At 35.9% G+C, this 22,339-nt stretch overlaps 1 protein-coding gene across 13 annotated transcripts in view; it reads right to left on the bottom strand.

Annotated features, from left to right (window-relative positions):
- CADPS2 (calcium dependent secretion activator 2) overlaps positions 1–22,339 on the bottom strand; it is a 281,026-nt gene that overhangs the window by 31,976 nt on the left and 226,711 nt on the right. For 7 of the 13 annotated variants that reach the window (XM_085568961.1, XM_085568954.1, XM_085568955.1 and 4 more), the window contains 6 exons: positions 16,716–16,857; positions 16,467–16,586; positions 8,521–8,676; positions 6,147–6,294; positions 5,141–5,155; positions 2,557–2,631 (listed from right to left, as the gene is read on the bottom strand). In XM_085568961.1, coding sequence (XP_085425087.1) covers positions 2,557–2,631; positions 5,141–5,155; positions 6,147–6,294; positions 8,521–8,676; positions 16,467–16,586; positions 16,716–16,857 — 656 coding nt within the window. The remainder of the gene's footprint in view (positions 1–2,556; positions 2,632–5,140; positions 5,156–6,146; positions 6,295–8,520; positions 8,677–16,466; positions 16,587–16,715; positions 16,858–22,339) is intronic. The other 6 variants (XM_077783432.2, XM_085568956.1, XM_085568957.1 and 3 more) reach the window with 3 other exon arrangements.

The raw sequence follows: 22,339 nt of genomic DNA, 5'->3' as shown, positions 1-22,339 counted from the left end.
ATCTGTCAGCCATGCCATTGTATTAATGCACATTTATTTTACACATATAAATTGCTTTCCAGTTTATATAAAGACTGTTTTAAAAGTCATCCCTCGCTCCCAAAACAGTCATTCCAACAACCAAGAGTATCATTTTATGAGTGTGAGGACAGAACAAAATTCCATCTGGCATACTGTTAATGGGCGCTGTAACAGTGTCACAACAGTGTCACTTCCAGAGGAATTGAGATCATCACTTTACAATAAGCCCTGCTCTTAACAGTTCAAGGAGCAGGAGGAAGTGCAAACCTACATTTGTCATTTATCAATCTAACCTGTCATATTTACAGTGATTAATTAAGACACCAGTACATAGGTGCCAATCAAAGAATAAATCCACATCACAAGAGAGAGTGGCAGTTGTTTCCGCACCCGCTTTATTAGACCAAATACCAGCTTTCTGCTTTGAAGTTGCATGCCTGTGAGAAGCTGCTGTTCATACTTTAACTCATTTTATCTGATTGACAAGGATTCTCTCTGCAGAAAAGTGTTCAACTTTATTGTGCAAAGACTGGCTAAGGAAAAGGCTGATTTCATAAACAACATGGTGTCCACAGTGCCAACATACAAATCCAACACAAGTGGGACACAAAATAAGAGAGCAAAACACTTCTGCATTAAGGATGTCTGTTTAAGCAAAAGGCTTAGTTATGTAGCTGGAGACTTGTTTTCTTAGATATCAGTGTACAGACTTGTGAAACTCTAAAAGTGTTTCTGCACATACCTCACATTCTATGAATTGGTTACCCTGAGACACACTGTGCTTTGTTTCACTGTTTTGTGATATTCCTGTGATTTCTTGGACGCTTTAGACTGATGTGTCTTGTGCAAAAACTGCCCAGTACAGTTCTTAACAAGTAAAACCTCATTGAAGGAAAAGTGTTATTTTCAGTTTCATAAGAGACTTGCAGCTAAAAACAATGATTGAAACACTCATTCCACTGAGACTCAAAGGAGGTAATTAAGAGGTAAAGGCTGGAAAATAGTGAAAATGTATTAGATGCAAAAGATGAATGCATATGGGTATAATGCACATTGATGTGCATTTTTTCTGCCAAAACCAAGAGCTAAACCTCAGCCTTCCTTTGTACCCTCAGAAGCTTTCTGCTTTGAAACAGAAGCAATCAGGATGTTCCTGGTATTTCATATCTCACACGAGGAGACACTGGTTTAGCTTCCAGTGATCAGCCAATGACATGGAATATTTGCTTCCTGTTTTTAGATTTCAGCTCCTGGTATTACTGTGATAACTAATAATGTCTATAGTGACAGCACCTGTCTCTACAATTTCTTGTACATACGTTCAGAAGGAAAATGACTATATTTTTCCTTTTTTATAATCTCATATATTAAGGGAAAAAAAATTAAAAGTTTAACCTTTCATAGCATGATTTTTTTCTGATCAAATTCTCTTTTCTTTGTCTTCCTTTTCAATAACACGAAAGTAATAAACTGGAAGATTACTTGGGAGTGATGATAGGCAACTTGAAACTGTTGAGTTGAACTGCTTATAATTATGTTTACATCAAAACTTAACTTTAGACCAAAAATGTATGGCTTCTACACATTTATCAATAAGGGGACACATTTATTTTAAACTTCTGTAATGATTCTACAAAACCTTATTCTTCAACTAAGTGTCAATCCAAAAGGCAGATTCCCATCCCCCATCCCCCTCATCAAGATGTGACAAGCAAAAATAAAGGCATGATGAAAATATGAACAGAGTCTTACTTTTTGTCACTAACTCACAAATTGTAAATATATGGCTTATTCATCCTACTTTGAAAACCAGATATTTCTGTGTAGTTTGCAATGTACAGATAACAAAACTTCTTATAAAATCTTTTCTTTTCTGTCATTATTTGCTGTGTCTTTTGAATTATTCAGGATGGAAACTTTTTTTTATGTCAGTCACTTAAGACTTTTAAGGGAATAGAGGTGCTACAGAAAGACAAGACATTGTTTAAGTTTTCTTCACTTATTCTCCAAGCCCTTATATCATGTCAAAACAGATTTTATTTTTAAATATGAAGGCCTAAAAATCAATTTCAAGAAACAACATCTTATATTTTAATTAAAAGGTTTGTGGACCAAAATCTCATTAAGAAGTTAAATTCTGGATAATGTCCACTTCTAAATACAAAATTTAAATATTAAATGCTAGGAAGAAATTTCTCATGAAGGAAATTCAACAAAAAAATAACACATGGTATTATGTAAGACAGTATTGATTTAGTCCTATGAGTTCTACTAGCTGTTAGCAATTCCTATATACAACAGAAACACAGAAGACAAACTTTTCTCAATACCAGGCTGCATAGAACTTGTACACTCAATTGTTATAAAATTTAATTTTGTAAATTCAGTATTATTTGCACAAATACTATTTACAAACCATGTTGTCCCCTACAATTTTCCTTATTTCCATATAGAAAAACTGTGTGATATTTGAATACATCTCCAAAGTTCAATCATTTTCTGCTATATTATAAATTAAAATGTAAATAGTTTTACCTTTGAAACAAGAAGTGAAATAATTTCTTTAACAGTTTCTTCAATCAAGTCATCTATTTTTGAATGGTATTGTTGCTGTAATTCAAAAGATAAAAAAGCATTAGCATGTATGTGAACACACACTTTTGTCGTAAGTCATAAATGGTGCAAAGCTGATAACCCTGCCAGATCAGATTTACTTAAAATTATCATTTTGAACATCAGAAGAACAAACCCTTGAAAATGATCCACCCAATCAACAGTTTCTTACATTCTGTGTTGAAAATTTTCCCATGTACACTGTTGAGTTAAGCAGCTAATGGGGTTATTATTTAGATGAATTGAGTTCTTATACTTATTCAGGCGAAGGAATGTGAAGGATAGTTTTTGTCTTCTCCTATATAATTAAGGTGGCCATGTATTTTTTTCTAAAGGGTTGGTTTAGCTGGAGAAGCAAAAAGACTAGAATAAGATTTAATTAATACAGCATTTCATGTCTGACAACTCTCATTCATAAGTTATTTTAAATGTCCTCTAGAAATAAAATGAGCTCCAATTGTTCATCCTGAAAGAGCCTTTCTGCTAGCACAGTGAGCTTCAGTTTATACAAATCTTACAATATGTTCAAGCAAGGGCAAAATTAAAATTTCATCAACAAAGCAGAATAGATGGTAGCAAATTAATAGGCCATAGAAAGCATAATAAAAACAGACTTCATTCTCCATAGACTTTTTCTTTTGATTTTTCATAAAGAAGGTGCCTTTAAGCAAATGCTTTTAAAATAAATCTAAAAGACTTTTTAGATAATCCTACTGAGCTCCCTTCTGAAATTAACGGGAACTAGGGATCCTATTCTGTCAAGGAGGCACATCAATTTAAACAGTAATTCTTCCTTTAGAAACATTTATCTGACAGCAAAGATTGTCCCCAATAGCCACTTCACAGAAAATGTGACTTGTAAAGACTAACCCTATCTTCCTAGTTCAAGGCTACTTGGAACAGCTAACAGCATAATGCTCGGAGCAAAAGTACTGAGGTCAGTGTAAACATCAGCCTAACTTAGCAGCTGCCAGCTGAATAATTTTCAGAGTTCTAAGTTTTTAAAGGCATTTTTCATCCATTTCAGAGCTGCCATAAAGATCAAAACATTAATTCTGATCTGCTGAATATTTTTAGGAATGATTTTCTAAAAAGCAGTGATACTGAACTTGAGTTAAATTGAGAATAAAAATATGAGATGTGTGTGCCCACATAAATGTGTCTACTGCAGGTACTAACACCAAACATCAATTTTTGCTTTTAATTTCTTTTCATGTTTAAGAACACTTGAAAAATGTAAATACACAACTCATACACTGCGGTCACACCGGAACAGTAAAAGAGTATATTAAAAATACATCAAATAATTTTCTACATTTTCATATTTATTACAGTCCAACCATATTAATATCTTGACCAATAAAATATTTTCTTGATCTGCTAAAGGGTCTAATCACCCCAAACAATGTGTGATGTCTGTAGCTTACAAGTCTTCAGGAGGCAATGTTTTCTTACTGTCTGGAAACCACAAACAATTATTCTCCCACTGATGAATGTCAAAACTATATATACTCCTGTGATCCATAAAAAATCAGTAGTCCCTCCCAGAAAGTGTCTACAACTTTATCTCCACAGTACAGTTAGTGATTTATATATATATAAGATCAGTTCCTATATTTTTGTGAGTTTTTTTTCCTTGTATCTTTTTCTTTTCTTTTTTCTTATTCTTTTTTCTCACCACAAAGCAAATACAATTTTGTAGAAATGGTGTATAAACAGTAACTTTACTTCTGACCAAGGCAAAAAAAAAAATCAAGCTTTTCAAAAAACACAAGATTCCAAACCCATGAAATTTCTTTAGAAATTACATTAATGTGATTTTTTTCATTACTTATTTTGAAAACCATGAGATCATAAATACTCTAATCCACTCCTCTTCAGTGCTAATTTCCATTAAAACAGTCACCCTCAGCAAAACAAAACTTCAGACCCTTGTGGAGAATGATTTGACTCTGGGCTTTAAAAAAATGGCAGAACTTTGGCTCCTAGTGGACTGGCTGGCAGTGCAGGAGGCATAACCAGAGCAGGCAAGAGGAATGGCAGGTCTGGAGAAGGGGTTTTGCCACCTGCCTGCAGGGCACTGTGGAGGTACCGGTACTGCCTGTCCCAGAGCAGCGTGCGCTTGTGCGTGTTTGCAGTTACTGCTTGTACACACACGAAAGGTGAAGTGGCAGCATCAGCTCAGAGCAAGAGTTGATAGTTGTGGTTTGCTTCTGATGAGCCTCACTGAGAGATGAAAGAATCCAAAACTTTGTGACCTGGTAAGACAGGATGCTGAGTGTGAAAAGCAGAAAAATGAAGACTTCATCTGGAATAGCCCTGGAGGATGAACAAAGGAAGAACTGGGAAGCTGATGATCAGTCTGCTGCACAGTCAGACTGTGAAGGAGTTCTGAGGGCCTGGCTAACAGATTAACATGAAAAGCAACATTACCATTTAAAATAAAAAGTGGCTGTTAATATGCAATGAAAAAATGCAAATTAAAAACCAATGAAAAGGCACTTACCCATTGACTAGCAAACTGGTTCATGTCACGGAAAACCAAAAGCAAAAATAAAGACGACAGGGATGGAACAGGAAAATGATGAATGTCTCATTGAATTAGGAAAAAAAAAGACAATTTACATTGAATATGCTCACTTGAAAAGATCGGTCAATGAAATGAAGAACTGCAAAAATCAACTGAAAAACATGTCCAAATAATGTAATTGTGAAGGTGGCTAAAGCATATATATGTTTTTTGTTGCCAAATTCTGAAAAATGTTTTTACTGTCTCTCCAAAAACAAATCAAATTATGTGCTAATGCATTATCACAGAAAGAACAGTTTAATTTTTTTGCTGGTGGTCTCACCAATCTACATAGCATACTCTTTATATTTCACAGATTATTCCTGCTGAGAGTGACAACACGGGAGTGACGGAAGTTAGTGAAGTTTACATTTCCTCCAAAAGCACATCAGTGCTCCACTGTGAAGTATCTACAGTCCTGGCAGCAGACTACTGCCAAAACGGACCCTGTCCTTGGAGACCAAATTAAAAAAAAAGAACATTAAATTGCCTGATTATTTCTTTCCTCTGTTTTCAGCATACTCTGAGGCATGACAGCTGTGTCTATAATCCATTTAAAACCAAACCTTAATAAATTAAAACCTGTCTGCAAAGGACAATATTTTGGCTCTATTTTACAATTACAAAGGAGTCCTGAAGTGGGCTCTTTTTCTGTTGGAGCCCAAGAGAAATTCCTGGAGGGGCTGTTAGTCAAGAAATCCTCTGAATGTTCAACAAACTCACAGGTCAAAGCAAACAAATTACAGAAGCACTCTGTGTGCTCTCTGGTGGAAGATGAGGGGTTGTGCCTTGCATGATGCTACTAGGGATCAGCTGATGCACACTTCTGTACCAACAGAGCTGTGTGATGCATCTCAGTTAGTCTGAAACTAATCTAAGGACAGTCTACAGTACGTTTCAGATCAACCAAACATAAGAATTAAACATACAAAATTCCACTTACCTCTTGCCCCCCATCCAGTATGCAGAGTTTAGCTGTCTGTTTCTTGGCGTCAACTAACACGTTAAACATTGTGCATAGGTAAGAAGGTATACGAAAGTCTGTTGATTTGTTTGTCTTTTGCAGCTTCAGTTCAAATGCAATTCTTGTCCTGTTTATTAAAACACAATTTATAATATGAGTATCTCTGGTAATCCTGAACAACCACCGTAAACATGTATAAGTCTTACTGAACATGTTGTCTTAACAATATACATATGCATGAGAACATTTTAGAATTAAAATTCCGTAAATTCAGAATATCAACCTTTCAGTAAATAATTGTTCTGATGGTCATCTCAAGGTTCTGCCCTTCTTTAGTGAATTCAGTTGACCAATAAAAGTATTACCTTCTTGCTTTCTAGGTAACAATGTTTCTTTGTGTTTAATATAAAGCAATGAAAATACCCCTTATTTTCCAACTTTTCTATGCTAAATGCTGTTTATTGTATAAAATGCTTGCTTCTAAGAATATAATGAGAAATTCCTCTTCTAGCTTTAATGGAAAGAGAATTTTAATAAAGAAAATCAGTTTAATATGAATAAAATATTAATATTTATATTGAAAATTAAGAAATTTTAGGAGATTCATAATATAAACTCCCTATTTATTTCTCACAACAGTGTAAATAAGGAGCAATGTCACTGAAATAAACTGTCATTCAACACACATAAAGTATTTTATTTCCACACTTATTAAATGCGGGTACCAGAAATTCACACAATATTTTTAGAAGATGGGAATAGAAGAATCCTATTTCAATTTAAAAAATTCTTAAGATCATGTTAATATCACAAGAAGAGTTATAATATAAGAATTTAATCATTTTTTTCTGCTACTCTAATGTTTATTATCTGACATCCAGTATCTTTGACCACAGAAAAATATAATTAGTGTCTTAAGATTGGTATATTATGTATTGAGTTCAAAATATTAAGATATTTTATAATGATGTTGGCGAGACAGTGAAGTTTTTTTTTTCTTTTTCCAGCTCAAAATCGATATAATCCACATATTAGCACTGAATGTCTTTTCTACTCTATGTTTTTGTAGACTAGAATAATACTAATAGTCTTCCAGTCCTTTGAGATTTCACAATTTTTCTAAGATTTCTTAGATAACTGTAACTGACTGAGCTTCTATGCCAAATTTTTTAGAACAGATGGATTGCTTCGATTTTAGTGTTTCCTACCTTTCTTTGTTACAACTTTAACTTTTATTCCATTCCCTGTATCATTCCACTTTCATAATAAAATAGAAATGTTATTTTAAATTTTTCTGTTTTTTAATAATGATTTCATCACTCTAGCTCTAGGAACAGGCTCATATCCTTAGGTTCTACTCATAGCCTGAACCTCTAGGCTTATAGCCTGAGGTTCTACTTTTTCCTACTGTGTTCAGAGAAAATAATGCAATACTATGCCATCTGTAAAGATTCTCAGCTTGTTTAGCCTTTCTTATCAATATTGTATTGATATTTGTGTAATATTGTAATATTACATAATATAGTAATAGGTCAAATGTAATATTTACATTTTATTATTAACACAAATTATCTACAAAATTTATTTTCCCCCATTCTATTACATTTTTTAAAAATCTGCATTTTTATATGTCCAGATAAATATTTCCGAAGCAACTCATTGTAGACCTCTGTAAATTTTCTAGACATACAGATATTTCTTCTAAACTCAGTGATATTTACTGAAAGCTATGGCAGAGGTATTTTCAGATCAACTATAATTAATTTAAAATAATATACCAATAGTACTAACACACAGCTCAAGAAAAAACAGCACTACATTTTCTGTAATTTTCAGAAGTTTAGCATTATAGAACTTAATTTCAGTTGGATCACTATCAGCCAGCTTTCTTATGTTTGTTGTATAAATGCAGAAACATTGTCACTCTATGTTTGTAATATATTTCTTAGAGACAGTACTCTAAAACTGCCAAATTAAATAATGCTGTTATTAACTGAACATGAAGACTAATTTAGTAAAGGGAGAGGGAAATGTGCAAAAAGAGGATTTCTTCTAGCAGAATTCTGAGTTCTGTTAATATTTGCCACTAATATGGAATAGAAAAAAACCAAACTTGATTTATTCACTTCCAAGGGTCCATTCACAACAGAGAAATTCTCCTTGATATTTCCTAGATGTTGGAAAACTGCTGATTGCCAGATACTGGAAATAAATAGAAGTCACGATCTCTTTAGACCTGCCCTGGTTCTAGTGACAGTATTCTGGTATAGATATACCCCTGCAAGCCAGTATGAGCCCTCCTGTGCCAATTTTCAAATCTCTCCCAATTTTTAAGTGATCATTTCAACTGTACCTTTTAACGCAGGCTTCTATCATGTCAGTGGCCATGAGTTTAAGTCTCTGCTCTAAATGGTGGGCAAATTCTGGTTCTGGCCAGTGAAGATCAAAAACAAACATCTGCAGAGCATCCAGCTTCCAGAAAAGATCTTCTGATGTAGCTGATCCATTGCTGTAAGAAACAAAACAAAATAAAGCCCCCAAGAAACAGAAGATAAATGTATGGCTGTCTATTGCAGTTGCCACATAATTAAGGTAATAAGATTTTCTTATCCACCACCTTCCTCCTTCATTTCCATGTATCTTTTAGCACAGTGGCTTTTATTTAAAAAATGTGAAAATGGTAGTGGGAAACTTAAAATATATCCCCTTAGGGTGAAAAAAGTGATCAATTTCTCATTTGTTGGCTGAGAACTATGACTGGATAGGGAGGCAGATGGGATATTGGGGAGCATGGAAAATAAAATAGCTCAAGTTTCAGATCAAGATAGAAAAAATATAGGGTACAGGAATAGTAGGGATATTTTCAATATAGTGAAGATTTTGTGCATACATTTTCTTGCCTTCATAACTGGTAGGTAAGTCTACCAGAGAAATGAGGATGCTAATATTAATACTGTAAAAGAGATAACCAGAAAAATAGCCCCTTGATAAATACTCATGGATTCTAACTGAGGGAATATCATCAGATCTGGGTGGGAAAAAAAAAGAGAAGAGAACTATTTAAAGAAATTTGTGTACAAACAAAACCAGCAGATTAATATGGCTCTGTGCCATCTCAGATTGCCCATAATGCTTTAAAGTTCTTCCACTCTCATTTGATTGCTGAATTTAAATACAATCACTTGTGATAAATGCAACAACTTAAACTAAGCAGTAAGCTCATTTACACTTCCACTGTCAGTACAGATTAATTACATTTTCATGGTGTGCTATATAGCAATGCCTGAGTTACCATTTATGATTAGTGCATACTATGCAACATTGAATTCCAGGATGTGAGTGACACAAGCAACCAAAACTCAGTCTGACAGTTCAGATCCAAACGGTTTAAATACATCTTGACTGTAATTTTGCTTCTTCTGCCTTATGACTAAAGAAGAGAATTATCAAAGTGTTAAGTGACCCCAGCTCCCATGAAAGGAATCAATGAGCAATGATTGTGCTCAGGACAGAGCAGGGTCAGATTCAGAATGAACCAACCAGAAAGGACCTCTAATACCTGCCCACCTAATGCACGCCTCAGGCAGTGGCAGCACCACTGAGTCCCACCGTGGGCAGTGGGCAGTGAGTGAATTAAAGCACAGCTCACAATCAGTGCCCTGAAGTGCAGCAGGGATGCAGCAGGAGCACTGCTTCAGCATCGCACTCGAATCCATCACCTTCCAGACACACCCACGTGCCCCTTGCTCCTCTGCTACCACAGCCAGAGCTGTCATCTGCAGGGTTGCCTTGGTGCCCAGTGCAGCTCCAGACCAGGCGAGGGGACCCTGGCAAGCTGGCAGCAGGAGCTCCTGCCTAAGGGAAAGGCTGCCTCTGAGCGACCAGCTCTGGCTCTGGTTTTAATGGTGCAGGTTTTGATCTCATCATGGAGCATAGCAGGATATCCCACAGTCCCAACACACTTTTTAGTTTAGGCTTTTATGGTATTATACATATTTTCCCCACTTATGTTACACAGTAACTTAATTTTGTATTGTATTGTGGTCCTGAAAGAAAACAGCAGAAACAGGAAAAGGCCCATGGGACTGCTAAGGTTGCAACTTGCACAGGGTTCTACCTGCTGAGGGACCACTTTCATACATCCCTAAGTTTAATTAAGGAACAGAAGGAAAAAACAACCAAAGTTCCTGGAAAATTTATAATCCTGTTGGACTGTTTTTTAAGTAATATGAGAAGTAAATATTGAAGATATCATTGCATCCGCCGTGTACACTGGCAGTGAGTGAAGCTGCAGACGCTTTGTTTAGAACATATCTGATTCAAAAGTGACTAAATCAAGTTTTGAGATGATTGGGGTAAAAGAGTAAGACAAATCAGATGGGGACAGAAATGGGAGAATCTCAGTATTTATATAACTGTTGATAAAAACACATATTTTCTAGAAAACAAACCAAACTTTCTCAAGAAACAAAACTAATAATTTCCATCATCAGATCATAAAATTCAATCTTTTTATTCTCCCATAGTTGTTTCTTTTTCACCTGATGGAATTCCAAAGGAAATTCTTTAGCAGTCAGGAGGACCAATGAATTCATAATAACATAAATGTATTCTTATGCAAATTTACTACTTTGTTTACTACTACACTGCAGTAGCCACTTAAATTTGTTTAGACTACCAAATAAAGTTTCACAATTATAGTAAATGCAATAACAGTCACAGTTCATGAAAAAATTCATTCTCTGAGAAACACTAATTTATTTGTTCTCTTTTCATATCATTTTTAATTTTCATTCTTCAATTTTTTATTCAGTATTGTCCAATGACATTTGAATTTGACGAACATATCATACTAATAAGATGAAGAAAATAAAATGCTACAATAGAAATTGTTTGTTCCTGGATCACACATCCTAACACAAATGTCTAATTTCTTTGCTAAATGCTTCAAAAGAAGAGCTAAACTCAGATTTTATGTCTTTCTGGCACAGGAGTAATTCCTGCATTCAAATTAAGATTGAATCTGTATCCATAATTTGAGAACCTTTTTTTTTTTTTTTTTGTGAAGGGACAGGACACATTCTTGGCTACTGGAAAGTTTTATTTGAATGTGCATGGTAAAGCTACTTCAGTCTAAAAAAAAAAGGAATAATATTGCTCTACCAGGAAACTGAACTGACATTCTTTCTTTAAAAACAATTATAGTTACCCATAGTTTTAAAAATAAGCACATACTCTACTGCTTTGCTGGCCAAAACTTAATATTTCAGGTACTGCCCAGTTGTTCATTCTTATTAATCATGTCATAGCAGTAACAGAAGATTGCCAGGGATTAAAAGAAGCAAATATTATGCACATCCTGTTATATTCAAATTTATTTTAATGGGAATTTAATTTTGCAATTGGTCACACTTTGATTGGGAGAGTGAACCAGGTATCTCCAGAGGTCCCTTTTAAACTATTTTATGGCTTTATGCCTTGCATTGTACTGAACACAGCACAAAAATAAGATCCAAGACATAATGTTTCTCCAAGAACCTGCAGCATATCAAATCTAGGAATTGCATGCAGCCTTAATTCACTTATCCACTGACAGCTGAAAGAGGCAGTTTCCCACTGGGCTTGCCAGGTACCTAAGCAGTAGCAATTAGTCAAACAGTATACTAATAAAGTACACTGGTTGCAAGATACTCCCACACATGACTTCAGAGTAGATATAGAATGAATAATTTCTTGCCTACATATGAAACTCAAAAGGGTGGCTTGGGATATGAAAATGTAAGTATTTAATATCTAAGAATATTTTCAATCAACCCAAAGATTCAAAAGCAGCTGGTTTCATTTCATCTACAATCTACCATGGACAGGGATGTTCATTTTACAAACTACTGCAATTGTTTTTTTGAGATTACTAATGACATACTACCAACTTGTGTCTTGTGAGAACCACTTACAAAACATGGCAAAAGCACTACATCCACTGGGAAACCCCAGCTAGTGCACTCCAGCTTTACATTCTTTATGCTGCCTCAAAATACATGTTCAGGGCTCAGAAAGTCGATTGAGAATTTCTTCAACAGAACAAGATTTTCAATAATTTCAGTGTCAGTTGCACTCAGCCCCATCTCTCTACTTTTCACCAGCAGATGAGGCAGAAGGATGGAGCAGAACCTTTGCAAGCATCAGTCAGTGTAAAGTCCCTCAAAGACATTGGGGACAGAGCTACCCCATGACTTCTCTTAGCTCAAGACTGAGGCAACCTATGGATCAAGGAATCAAAACAAGTTTCTTAGGTCTTCTTTCTTTCTGCATATTAGTATTTTTGGAAGGAAATATATCTGCCCCACAATATAAATTTGTCTTCTAGAACGCTCAATAGGACCTAGCTATTCAAAATTCCTTATTCATAGAAAGCATATCAGCCAGTTTTCACCATGCCATCAGTCTTATGGCCATACTTCTAAATATCCATCCTTAGAAATGCAGGCCATGGCCTCCTACCACTTTACTGGAGGTAAGCTCTATGACAGGAATGTTTGTGGCACTGCAGACACAACTCCTCAGAGCAGAGATGAAAGATGGCCTCTGACTCCCTCAGCACTCACAAACACACAGAGAGGTCCAGCACAGTAGCTTAGACATATTCATACCAACTCCCTCTCTGTTACTATTGGAGCACTGTGACTTCCCCAGCTTTGTCTCTCCCATCACTCATTATAGCTGAGCTATAGCAGGAAGAATATAGATGACACATTTCCTTTGATGTTGCTTTTTCTGGGTGGAAGACAAGACAGAACTATTCTCCTATAAACACATTTCTTATTCCAGGTTTCCCCAGCCTTTAATTTTCCAGAAGCTGATGATGTTTTAGACTGGCGTGAGATAGCAACAGACAACCTCAGGTGTGTATCTACAATATTTCTGGTTAGGGAAACTATGTTATATCTGCACTGAAAAGAATAATCTATAAATTAACCCATAAACAATTAAAATTACCCACATATCTAACTTAAAAGCCAGGTCCAGAAGACACAAAACAAAATTAAAATATGACGAGCCATTTAAAATAGTATATTTGAATTAATGAATAAGTAAGGAAAAACTCATTGTGGCTGATTGAAAGCTTTTACAGAATATTCAAACTTTTTTGCTCTTTAAGATTATCCTCAGCCAAATGGAAGAGTAATTCACAGTGCTCTGCATGTCTAGCCAATGTGTCCTCTGAGTTATCTTCTCCAGAGACCAATCAAGAAAAACAGACTACTACTCATAAGTTTCCCCTTTTCATATTGCACTTTCCAATGCCCAAAAAGAAGTGAAAAAGATAATGATCTTCCTAAATGCGGTTATAAGTAGCATATATTTATTGCTGCAAAACAAATGATCAAGGACAAAATATAATCAGTCTTTTCTAGTAATGTTCAAGAGAATTGTAGCAACTTTAAAGTGAAAATGGAGAAAATCTATTTTCATCAATAAAGCACACAAATGGATGCTCAACTGTGAATATCTGTTCACTTCTTTCTCTTCAACAAAATTCTCAGGTAGGCACATAATAGCTCTATTGAATATGAATATACTTAAACATGAGCTTGAGAACATGGACACAAACCTTAGTAAAGTTTGGAGACTAATAATTCTTTTTCTATTACAGATAGAAGAGACACAGGACTTCAGCAAACCTTTGACACAGTTGGCTCATAGACCACTCATTCTCATTCTTTTTGACTCTGGATTCTTCATTGTGTATTTTAAATTGATAATGATTAATTGGCCAAAATCATCACTTCCAAAGAGAAGGAGGAAAGTCCTGCAGACCTCTGTGATATACGAAGTCATCTTCTTGCCAAATCATCAGTTTTGTGGCCAGGAGGAGGGAGCACTGTGAACTGGGAAAGAAAGACTTGGGGGAAGCAGTGGAGAGGAGTCCACTCATGCTCCTGAATCAGATGACTCTGCTGAGTGTATGTATACCCCTCTAGTCCATCTAAGCTGGGGTCTTCATCACACTGAAAGGGAAAACTGTCAGGAAGCTCTAGAAGTATTGGAGCAAAGGTATTGGGTTACTCCTTGTTGAAGAATTTAACTAGCAAGTGTGTTCTTCCTGAAAAAGATGGGATGGGAGAAGAGGGAGAAAAATAAAACCTTCCTCCTTTCTATGACATAATAGTCATTTCCTCTGCCAGAAACTGAGTCACCGTTACCAGGAGGAAAAAGGATACTCCTTAGCATGGGAGGAGGGACAAGTGACTTGCAGTGTTTTTGCCTTTTTTTTTTTTACCCAAATACGTGACCATTATGACAATTTACTTGGCTCTATCAGAATGCAGAAAGGCTGATTCTTAAAATATTGCCTGAATACCAAAGTATTATAAAGGTAACTTAATGCTGCTTGCAATTGAGACTGTCAATTCATACACATTTTATAAATATAACCTCAAAGCTCCACGTTTTGGGGAAAGAACTTTAAGAGGTACCTCCATCAGAGCCAGCATCATGGCAGATCTCCTAGAATGCTGTGTGGAGTGGCTGAAAGGGGGTGATGGCCTTACAAAGGTCACAACCACAGTAAGAGATACTGCTCAATCCTCCTTCTCTTGAAAAGCAGCAGAATGATAGCTATTTCTGGCAAGTGTTTACAGCATGTCAACCTCACTGCTCACCAAGTGCTATGAACACCTCCCTGGTTGTTTTAGGATTTTGTGCATACTGCGTCATATATACCATGAAACTAAATACAAGAACATGTGCAAGGGGGATGAGCCCATGGCTGAATTTTACTATGTTTGCACATGTTTTGACAACAGTCTAGATATATTGCTGCACGAACCCCTTCATTTAGGAAATATCTACTACTATAATGCTCCAACTAGAATCTGTATTAATTATAAATTCAGTATTCAAAATACATGAAATTTCATCTATACAATTTATTTTTACTGGATGAGGGTGCTAGAAAGCAGACTACAAGAGCACATCCAAGATTAGCAATTCTTAACTCTGAAAGCTATTATTTGGAAATAAAGTGACCTTTGAAAACCTGGGGATAACAGAAAGGAATTTGAGTTCCAGAAGGCCAATTAGTTTGTATTCAAAGCTGAAATGACTTGCATAAGCACATCAGGAGAAACCTAGCATTATTATAGTAAATACAAAAGGTACCAAAGCCAAGGATTAAGAGGAATTCTGTCACTTTTTAGGGGAATTAACAGCAGAACAACAATGATAATATATTACTCCCTTTTTACAAGGAGTCACATGAAAAAGAAAAGGGATAATGGGTTTGAGTTACTTCTGGGGAGTTTCTGATTAGAAAGTAGAGGAAATTTTTCACAATGAAGACAGTCAGCCATTGGAATAATCTCCCCCAGAGGAAATGGTGGATTTCCCAAGACTGCACATTTTAAAAATTTTTCTGGACAGGGCACTAGGCCATCCTAGACCATGGTTTTGCCAAGAAAAGTTGGATGAGATGATCCTTGAGGTCCTTTTAACATGGTATTCTATGACTCTTGCAGAAATAGATCTAATGCTATTTAGGAATCTGTCACGAAACTTGAAAAGACAACACTTGTCTTGAAATGGTATTATCAACACGTGTTTTGAATGTGTGTTTTTTGAAGTCTTTCATATTCATGCTTTCCTAATGAAACTTTTGCTAAAATAAGGTTCTTGAGCCTTTCTCTGACAAAAATTAATGTGTCCTCAGACAGAAATCAGACCTGTAACTATGGGATTATTTCCACAAACCACTGAAATGTTGGGCAAAAATCACAAAGAAAGTTTTTTTTTCAAGTAGACAAAGAAAGGGATGTACTTCTACCCTTGGTACTTATTAACATTTTACTATTTTCATGTAGCATGGTTATTTAATCTGATGACAATATTTACAATCAACAACTTTCCAAACCAATATAAAATGAGTTAATCAAACCCATGCAAAAAATATAATGGGCTGCCTCATTTTACAAAACCACAATCTAGAATCAATCATCCAGAAGGTTCCCCACTGCTTATTAATTAAAAAGACTCATTAGGTTGTTTAGAGTATTAAATATCATTCCTGCTATGGCAGATCTTTGCAAAGTTGATTTTCTAAGTTATTAGGTTTAAGACTGCTATATTTTAATGCACTAGAAAGCGAACTCACTAACAGTCCATGCTTGGCTCACTCCCAAGAAACAACAATTTCCAACTAAGAGAGGATAAACACCATGCAATCCAAATACAGCTGCACAGAACACTAGCAAGGCCATGCAGAGCTGACATACAGTCAGAAAGTTATTGAAGAATACACACGTGGAGTCATACAAAGAAGTCATCCAGGTTGGTGTAGTAAAGCTAGGTATTTGTGGAAGATTAAGAGGCAAACTTGCAACTTTTGGAAGAGCTACATTAGGAAGACTGTTGGTGATGCTCCTGTGAAGAAATAAACAATGTAGGAATACAATAAAAAATAGAATATTTAGAGGATAACAGGGGAGAACCCCTTATTAGTAAGAAAACTATAAGCAGGTGCTTTGTTCAGATTTTGTAAAAAGCACTTACTTGACAGGTTGCCATGACTCTTGTTCAAGACCTCTGTGAATGGACTGAGCAATTGATGATTCCATGAGATCAATGTAGCGGACGACCATGGGAACAAAAATTTCTTGCAAGTGCTTGTGAAACTTTCCATTGCACAAAAGTGCTTTAAAAAACAAATGAGAGACAAAAATGTCAGACCTTTTGTTACAGGAAGAAGTGTATCTTAAAATTTTTTAGTACACAAAGGCATTATACTAATAAGATACAACTTTGTAAGAAACACAGTTCAGAAAAGATAAATGAAGCGTTCCATAAGGCCAATGTAGTACATTTCAAACTGTCAGTGTAATGGAAAGTAGGTAAACACTGAAATTATTTACTGAACCAGAACCTTTTTGCATCTTCTTAAAATTAATAATATGCTTAACTGAATCTAAACATTAGCATTTTTGTTCATTACTTCTACACCAAGACAGGACAAAAATACCTGAACAAGTTAAAAAAAAGTATTTGAATGCCATTCATAAGCAGTAGAATATTACCTACTTCACAGATGGGACTTACTACATGAAAGACTGCATATACATGCAAACTGAACATGCTAAAAATCTGAAAATTAGTTTGCCATCACTCCTGCTTGTTCCTGTATTTGCTGAAGTGCTCTTTCAGCAAATGCTAACTCTTAGCACACTAATATCCTATCCCACCAAAAGAATACATGTTTCATGTTTTGAGTGTGTCTGCAGTCACCCTTTAATCTAGCACTGTTACAAGACCCTATGAGGGTATTCCCATGTGCATATGGAAATCATAGAAGCTCAGCCACTGAGAAAAATTTCATGACCTTGGTAACCTTTGTTTTCTCTTGTCCATGTTCTGTAGTTTTAAATTATTTTGTGGGTTTCTCCTCCCACCTATTCCAGCATACAAGCTTCTTGTATAATTGGATGGGCACCAAAACCACATTTTGAGGAGGCTTCCTCCTCTTCGTTGGATCACAAGGCTCACCATGGACACCATCCTTTAAAATTACAATCCCTTTTTTTCTACTATCAATGCCACTCCATGCAATTTCTGTAACTTCCAGAAACTACTTTGCCTTCCATTCCTGAATGATGTGCAGCCCAAACTGAACATGGGAGAGATGGAGACTATGGGGAAATCATGCCATCAAGTTTCTGTCTGCTATTGCTACTTGTACTGCAAGGAAGTGCCCTTGTTGCTGAATGTCTGGACACTGTGTTACTTTTTTCCTTGAATAAAATGATCTGAAAGCAAAAAACTATTTTCTTGAAAACATCCTTGTAGAGTAATAGGAAATATTGTATCAATCACTATTACCTGAGGAAACAATATTATGTGATCAGCTCTCTCTGGTTTTAAGTTTTGTGCCTTTCTTGCTAAGAATTTTGAAACTTTCAGTTAATTTCCAACCATTTTAGACACAGGTGTGGAAATATCAGATACATGAAGTTTTATAAAAACAGGCAGCTAGGTAGCAGGCAGAGATTATTAGGGTTTCCACTGAGAAAAAGGCAGAGGTATAGGATCATCTCTTTATTAAACACTTGAGAATCCACCCTTGAGAGTACCTGTGAGTCCATTACAAACATGATCCATTATTCACGCTGCTCCTCAAAATAATTGTTAACTAGTTAGTTCTGGCTTATTATGCATATATCAGGTATTCAAAACAGTGTTATTTTTTTCTATTTATTATTGTTTTATATATTTTAAAACTACAGCACCTTTTACCAGCAACAAAAATGACTGAGGAGGATTTGAATATTAATACAAAGGTTGCACAGGAAACAGCTGATGAGCACTGCCTTTGAGAAACAAAAGGTTGCTGATATCCATTTGCATATTAGACTGAGTTTTCAAGGCAACTTTGAGCTGAAAAATACAAGAATACAACTGTGCCAATTAAATCAATCTTGCTGCTTTATAGTGAACCACTGTAGAAGTGAAGAACTGCAATTAATCAGGCAATCACAGTTACTTGAAGGGATAAGCTTGTAGTTCAGTGTTTTCTGAGCACACCACAGAAATGCTCTGCTACAAGCAGTGCTCTGGGAATTACAGTAACGAAGCCTCATGGGCAGGAAGGTGACTTGTTATTTCAAAGTCAGCATGAAATTTTAAGAAGTCACAGGCAATAAAGGTGTTCAACTTCAAAAGCTGAATCACTTTCCTGAGATCATGACACCAGTCTTTACAGGGTAGTGAAATTTGCCAAAATTATGCCAAGACTTACACTTCACTTCCATGGAATTCCCTCTGTATGTCAGTACACACTCACAAGAAAACTGTCTTGGATCAACAGCTCCATAAGCATTCTGTTTTCCCAGGGTTCAGGACTTGGCAGCTCTGATTTACCCATCTGGACATCTCCATCAAGGATCAGTGCAGAGCAGGGAAAGAACTCAGAGCACAGAGACAAGTGATGTAGCTGAGTATGATCAGACTCATGGCACCCTACCCTATGATTAAAATTGATCTTGCCAAAAGGTACCACATGTGCATCAAAGCAGATGGAAAACAAGAGATCCTTCAGGAAACGCCACACTTCAGATCCCTCAACTACCACTTGTCTTCAAAGCTATGGAGCTTAATCCTCTATTGTCTTTTAAATATAGACACCCCACACCCTTTTCATATGAACCATCATAAGAGCTATGCATATTCACACAAACAACAATAAAATGAAAGCCTATGCCAGAGCAAGGTAATGCATAGGCAATATTAAAGGAAAACACATTAGGGGAACAGAAACAGAACCCTGAACTTGATATTCTTGAAATATTGTAATTGAAGAAAAAAAAATTACTTTTTTTTTCCCATATTAGGAAATATATTAAAATATAAAAAAAAATATCAAAGATGAATCTAAAGTCTAGTGATTCAGCACTGAAATGAGGTTTCATCTCTAACAATAGGAAATGAATCTACTGTGCCTGTGTAGCACAGAAGCGGTGAGGCTTCTATTGCTTTTACTAATACAGGCACATCTTAGGACTTTTCCTAGAGTCAGCATGTCATTTCCCAGGGGGAAATGGGGGGCACTGTGGTCCCAAAAAAATGAAAAACTGAACTGTTTTCTCCCCTCTTGGCAGGACATCCTTGAAAGGAAAAATCCTAAAAGCAGTCTGTCCATCCATGCATTGGTGGTGAGAGCACTGTGCATGGAAAGGAGAAGGGTCACCATAGCAAACTTTTCTCCGAGTGGTGCCATGTGTGACATGGAAACACAGGATGTGGAGCTGTGTTTTCTTGGGGGGTCTGTGGCACAGGAGAGACTCTGTTCCCTCGATGGACTGAGTATTGATTGTCTGGAGGGTGGAAACCTGATTGGGGTCCCGATTGTGTCTCACTGTGGTTTGTTGGAGTTGGGTGGTGGGAGGAGGAATGCTTTGCAAGGTTTTCATTTTGATCTTTGTGTGTGTTTTTTTTTTCCTTTCTTTTTTTTCTTTTATAGTAGTAGCTTAATAAAGTTTTTTTCTGGTATTAAGCTTGGGCCTGCTTTGCTCTGTTCTCGATTGCATTTCACAACATTCAATTGAGAGATTGCATTTTCATGGGGGCACTGGCATTGTGCCAGTGTCAAACCATGACAACAATGAATGAGAAGTGCAAAGTTCGAGGTACTGGGGAGGGTATACAGTTTGCTCTGATTACCTTAAATCCAAGTTGTTTTCTAACTCTACCCTCTAGTTTAAGAGGGGGTACAATGTTATACATAAATTCTAGTCCAAAAGTAGTACACAGTTTGTAACAAAGCAGGAAGATGACGATTTTGTATTTGGTGGTGTTTGTCACTCTGCTACTAACAACAGTAGTGGAAAAAAGTGTATCAGAGAATTCCTGTTTAAGTCAATAACCATAATTATGGCAATGGCTTTCAAAAGGCTAACACTCAACATGCTGGTTTTTCTAAATCAGCTTCATCCACTCTCTGCCCATTAGAGCAGAATGTGGCAGAGTTAGAGCAGATGCACAGACATTCTACTGAGTAATACTTGAAGGAGAATGAAGATTATGAGGCACGTTTCTAATACTCCTGGTTTTGACTGGTGCATGCCAAGGTAGAAATGCAATAGTGCTGAGCAATAGCACAGGACAAAGTGTCAGCAAGTGACACTTGCAGAGAAAACTTGGTAAGGAAATTATCAGAATACTGAATATAGAGTTGAAAAACTTCTGTAACAAGCAAAATATGTAGACACTTCATCTAACTAGGCATATGCCACTAAAAGATCTCTCTCACACCACATTAAATGAAGAGGAATTAATATGTCTGTCTTTTGGGCACTAAAAACCAGATTAATCTGAATAATTAAACAACTACAGAATGCAAATAGCCCTCTAAAGAAGGCCCCTTCAAACATAATTTATAGGCTCTGTGGACAAAAAGTAACATGTTCATTACAGAAAATAAGAGACAATCCTGGGACAACTATGTTCTTCTTCCCTTTACGAACATTTAATTCTGTAAAAAATAATTTTGCTGTCCTAGAGAGAGAGATGCAGAGTACTGCTATCACTGTACAATCTGCAAAGCTTTACAGAGTCAGACATAATTGTGTGTGCACAATAGCAACTCTGAAGATCATTAAAATGTATATTATAAAAGCAGCTACAATATTTTTTTCAAATATTTTTTCAATTTGAAAAAAACACAAGAAATTTATCTTTATTATTCATCTCCACAATGAATGTAATTTTTAAATCACTTTTTGTATTTAGCAGAGAGATGTTAGATGTTATCACTTAGATGTTCTCATGAAAGCTGTTCTCTCATGAGAACAGCTGAAATATTTTACAAGATGGGAAGATCATCCTCCTCCCTCCATTTTTGAAAGTTTTTCAGTTAGACTAAATGGGAATGCAATTACTGATGTACTCTTCCTTGTGGAATAAGGTCAGAAAAAATGGAGAGTCTTAAGGTGACAAAAAATGGAGTCCTTCATGAAAGAAATGAGAAGCTTCAGCTAGGACTTCCCCATTCTCCCCTGTCTCCATAAAAAATAATACACCATATTGGAAAATGTATTTTTTTCTCATTGTTAATTGAATATTGACTTTGCAGTATTCACCTTGAATCTTGTACAATGTTTTTTTACCCTGTAAAATAGCACATTCACTATTATTTGAATATACATGAATATCAAATTTCATGATCTCAGAGTTATTTTATTATACTTTAGTGACATAGTTATAAAAATAGTTTCACATGCAAGTTTTCTTTAATAGTGTAAATGTAAGATTGTTTCTTTATTGTTAGGAGTTCTCTGATGTCAGGTTTATGTGAAAACTGATTCATGCACCAAAGATTTAGAGCTCATTTAATGCTCTCAAGATAGAATAACATGCAGGTGTCAGTCCTCCAAATTTCAGTGAAGATTAACCTAATATGCAATATGGTGACCTAACTGTTCTTCATTTGAAAGAAGTCTGAAAAGTAATCTCTGATATAGCCAGAGAGTGAGAATAACCCAGTGGGATTTCCACCTCTTCATTTCCTAATGAGTTTTTTGATAATGAGAGGTGACTTTGCCAGTCACTGTGGGCTCTATTATGGCTAATTTACTCCACTTCACTCTCCTTGTTAATTATTAACACTAGCCTTTTTATCCTCATGAGAC

The sequence above is a fragment of the Lonchura striata genome, chromosome 1A (genome assembly GCF_050655825.1).
Source record: "Lonchura striata isolate lonStrDom1 chromosome 1A, ASM5065582v1, whole genome shotgun sequence".
Taxonomy (NCBI): Eukaryota; Metazoa; Chordata; class Aves; order Passeriformes; family Estrildidae; genus Lonchura; species Lonchura striata.
The sequence above is the reverse complement of the archived record's forward strand: the minus strand, read 5'-3'. Positions and strand labels throughout refer to the sequence as shown.